The sequence below is a fragment of the Astyanax mexicanus genome, chromosome 5, assembly GCF_023375975.1.
Source record: "Astyanax mexicanus isolate ESR-SI-001 chromosome 5, AstMex3_surface, whole genome shotgun sequence".
Lineage (NCBI taxonomy): Eukaryota > Metazoa > Chordata > Actinopteri > Characiformes > Acestrorhamphidae > Astyanax > Astyanax mexicanus.
In genome coordinates this window covers 52,497,764-52,502,382 of record NC_064412.1, presented here as the reverse complement: position 1 = coordinate 52,502,382, position 4,619 = coordinate 52,497,764, and the positions used below count along the sequence as shown (strand labels likewise).

The 4,619-nt window shown below is 37.8% G+C and overlaps 1 protein-coding gene across 2 annotated transcripts; it reads left to right on the top strand.

The window, feature by feature from the left end:
- The first annotated feature begins 1,520 nt into the window (after positions 1 to 1,520).
- On the top strand, positions 1,521 to 4,338 carry LOC111193657 (DNA ligase 1-like). Of its 2 annotated transcripts, XM_049479830.1 has the most exons (3): positions 1,521 to 1,706; positions 2,123 to 3,461; positions 3,681 to 4,338. In XM_049479830.1, exons 2-3 carry the CDS (start codon positions 2,157 to 2,159, stop codon positions 4,311 to 4,313), a joined length of 1,938 nt encoding a protein of 645 aa, XP_049335787.1. In that variant the 5' UTR covers positions 1,521 to 1,706; positions 2,123 to 2,156; the 3' UTR covers positions 4,314 to 4,338. The 2 variants fall into 2 exon arrangements, with proteins under 2 accessions (XP_049335787.1, XP_022530788.2); XM_022675067.2 differs by having other exon boundaries at positions 1,522 to 1,706; positions 2,123 to 4,337.
- Positions 4,339 to 4,619: the final 281 nt, after the last annotated feature.

Below are 4,619 nucleotides of genomic sequence, written 5' to 3'. Positions count from 1 at the left end.
TATATATAATAAAAGCGATATATATATAATGAAAGCTGATATATATATAATGAAAGCTGATATATATATAATGAAAGCTGATATATATATAATGAAAGCTGATATATATATATATATAATGAACGCTGGTAGACCGTCCCCGGCTCGGGGAAAGTGAAAGCAGCTCGCGGGCCGGTGCTTTTTTGCCACCTTCGCCCCCTGACACTTTAAAGCCAGTCCGAGGCCGGTCGCGCTGCACCTCCGTGGAGAGAATGAGCCGCGCTGCCTGCCGGTGGTCGGCCTCCCCTGCGCGAGGAGCTGCGGCCGGCTGAACCACAACGCCACCTTCAGTCTCTCAGGCTGACTGTGCGGACCACCCGTTTACCTCTTAAAGGGTCTTAACAGCTTTCGTTATATATATATATATATATATATATATATATATATATATATATATATATATATATCAGCTTTCATTATATATATATCAGCTTTCATTATATATATATCAGCTTTCATTATATATATATCGGCTTTCATTATATATATATCAGCTTTCATTATATATATATCAGCTTTTATTATATATATATCAGCTTTTATTATATATATATCAGAGTTCATTATATATATATCAGAGTTCATTATATATATATCGGCTTTCATTATATATATATCGCTTTTATTATATATATATCAGCTTTCATTATATATATATCAGCTTTCATTATATATATATCACTTTTATTATATATATATCAGCTTTCATTATATATATATCGGAGTTCATTATATATATATCGGCTTTCATTATATATATATCGCTTTTATTATATATATATCAGCTTTCATTATATATATATCAGCTTTCATTATATATATATCAGAGTTCATTATATATATATCGACTTTCATTATATATATATCAGCTTTTATTCTATATTTCCTGTTTGGCTTGCCATAGTATATATATATATATATATATATATATATATATATATATATATATATATATATATATATATATATATATATATACATACATATATTATATATACTTTCATTACATATCTTATTTTTGCAATTCACAAAGACACTATGCTTTTATGATGTATTTTATGATGTTTTTTAAAATTATTTTGTTGTTTTTATACATGTTACTTAATGGGGACAGAAATGGCATATATACATAATCTCTGACTCTGTTATCTAAATTACACACTCCATATACTGTATACACAAAACTAGTCAGTGTTAGTAATAAGGGCACAGTTGGGACACAGTCATGTTTTTAGGATTCATATTGTGGGCAGTTTATATATGGGAGTGGACGGTTGCCATGGCAGCGGCTTCAGTTCAGCATGGCTGCAGCAGTGTGATGATGTCACAGAATTTGGACATATTGTGGGCAGTTTATATATGGGAGTGGACGGTTGCCACGGCAGCGGCTTCAGTTCAGCATGGCTGCAGCAGTGTGATGATGTCACAGAATTTGGAACTTTGAGGTGAAGAAGATCCTGAGTGGAAGCTTTAGTGATCAGTTCTGCTTGCGCCTGCGACTGAACTGCACTGAGAGAGAGAGACACCTGCACAGAGAGAGAGAGAGACACGTTCCTATACAGAGAGACAGAGAGAGAGCTATTCAGAGAGAGAGACAGAGAGACAGAGAGACCGAGAAAGAGACACTTGTCCAGAGAGACAGAGAGTTTATTCATATATACGCTACTGTAAGTACATTGGCAGATGTGGTTGCCATTTTTTATAGAATCTGTCGAATGTCTGATGCCTAAAGTAATTATACAGTAATATGCTGTTTTTAATATTAAGATCTATTATCTTTCACATCATAAAATAGTAACACATATCATTTTGACAGCATGTTTTTTATTTGAAGTATTTACATCGTGAATAATACAGTAATGTGCTATTTTTAATATATAGACTGTCCAATGCTGTCATCATTTCAGCTTTTCACCATACATTTCACATGTTAAAACAATTAAAAATAACATTTTTGACGTTTTTTTTTATGTATGGTAATTCAGTGTTTATTCTACAACAATAAGCTTCTTCTTGCTTTATGGTTTATTTTTGTCGCCATTTCACAGTTTTTCACTGTAATTTCCACGTACATTTGTTACAGTTTTACAGTTCACTACAGAACAGCAGAAAGAACCATGGCGAAGAGCCAGTGTGCCAGAGACCTGGAGAAGATAACCCCTGAGCAGAGAGACCCAACATCCAGAGGGCTCGACCAGGGCAAAATCCAGGAGGCTGATTGGGCCACGAAGAAAAAGAAGCTGATGCAGAAGGCAGAACAGCTGGAGAAGGAAAGAGAGAGGCTGAGAATGATGAAGCTGATAGATAAAGAGCAGGTGGGAGAGAAGACTGAGCCAATGAAGGTGAAGGAGGTCCAGAAAGCAATGGAAGAGCTTCAGGAGAAAGAGACCGAAAGAAGAGACAGAATCCTGCAGGCCTGGACTGTAGCAGGCAAAGAATGGGATGAGGAGAAAATGAAGCTGAAGCAGGAGATAGAACAGCTGAAGAAAGAAGGAGAGAAGCTCAGAACGAGTAAGAAGAGCGATGAAAAGCAGAATGGAGAGCAGAGGGATCTCAAAGAAATGAGAGAGGCCCACAAGAGACAAATGGAACTGCTTCAGACGACAGAGACGGAAAAAAGAAGCAGAATCCTGAAGGCCTGGACTGTAGCCAGTGATGAATGGAAGGAGAAGGAAAAGAAGATGAAGCTGGAAATAGAACAGCTGAAGAAAGAAGGAGAGAAGCTCAGAACTGGCAAGAAGAAAGATGAAGAGCCGACGGGAGAGGTGAAGGATCTCTTAGAAAAGAAAGAGGTCGAGAAAGCATTCAAACTTCTTCAGAAGAAAGAAACTGAAAGATGTGACAGAATCCTGAAGGCCTGGACTGAAGCCAGTAAAGAATGGAAGGAGGCAGAAAAGAAGATGAAGCTGGAAATAGAAAAGCTGAAGAAAGAAGGAGAGAAGCTCAGAACTGGCAAGAAGAAAGATGAAGAGCAGAAGGGAGAGGTGAAGGATCTCTTAGAAAAGAAAGAGGTCCAGAAAGCACTAGAACAGCTTCAGAAGACAGATAATGAAAGATGTGACAGAATCCTGAAGAGCTGGACTGAAGCCAGTAAAGAATGGAAGGAGGAGAAAAAGAAGATGAAGCTGGAAATAGAACAGCTGAAGAAAGAAGGAGAGAAGCTCAGAACTGGCAAGAAGAAAGATGAAGAGCCGACGGGAGAGGCGAAGGATCTCTTAGAAAAGAAAGAGGTCGAGAAAGCATTCAAACTTCTTCAGAAGAAAGAAACTGAAAGATGTGACAGAATCCTGAAGGCCTGGACCGAAGCCAGTAAAGAATGGAAGGAGGCGGAAAAGAAGATGAAGCTGGAAATAGAACAGCTGAAGAAGGAAGGAGAGAAGCTCAGAACTGGCAAGAAGAAAGATGAAGAGCAGACAGGCGAGGTGAAGGATCTCTTAGAAAAGAAAGAGGTCCAGAAAGCATTCGAACTTCTTCAGAAGAAAGAGACTGAAAGAAGGGATGGAATCCTGAAGGCCTGGACTGAAGCCAGTAAAGAATGGAAGGAGAAGGAAAAGAAGATGGAGCTGGAAATAAAACAGCTGAAGAAAGAAGGAGAGAAGCTCAGAACTGGCAAGAAGAAAGATGAAGAGCAGAAGGGAGAGGTGAAGGATCTCTTAGAAAACAAAGTGGTCCAGAAAGCATTCAAACTGCTTCAGAAGTCAGAGTATGAAAGATGTGACAGAATCCTGAAGAGCTGGACTGAAGCCAGTAAAGAATGGAAGGAGGCGGAAAAGAAGATGAAGCTGGAAATAGAACAGCTGGAGGAGGAAGGAGAGAAGCTCAGACTGATGAAGCAGAAAGATGAAGAGCAGTTGAGAGAGCTGACTGAGCTCAAGAAAACAATAGAGCCCTCCATGAAAGAGATCCGTGAATTGAAGGAAAAGATGGAGATGCTGATGAAAGAAAGAGAGAAGGAGATGGAAAAGATGATAGAAGAGAGAGAGAATGACAAGAAGAAGATTGAATTGATGATGAAAGAGAAGAAGGAGATGGAAAAGAGGAGGAGCGAGAGAAAGAAAAGGAAGGAGATGGAAAAGAGGATGAAGGAGACTGAAGCCAAGGTGTTGAAGGAGGAAAAGAAGAAGAAAGAGCAGAAAGAGAAGGAGGAGAGAGAGATGGAGGAGATGGTGCAGAAGATGGAGGCACTAACCCTTGGTGATGTGACTGAGTGGCAAAGGACTCAGCTAAAGATGAGGAGGAGAAGAAGAAGAGTTCCATTAAACACTCTTTTCTAAATCTCACTTTCTTTTGATCTTTCTTTTAAGATTTCAATAAATCATATTTTATTGAAACGTATTAAAGCCTCTTCTATTGTGTTTTTTCTTGTATATAGAGCTAAACAGCTACAATCATAATCATAAATACAAAACAATGATTTTATAAAAGAAAATCAGACAATGATTAAAGTATAGCTCTTACACACCATGAAATTGTATTTTCATTTTACAGATGATCAAACCAACTTTAATATCAGAGAAATATAACCTAAATAAATACAGAAAGCATTTTTAAACAATTATATGGGGTGTAAGATAGCAACG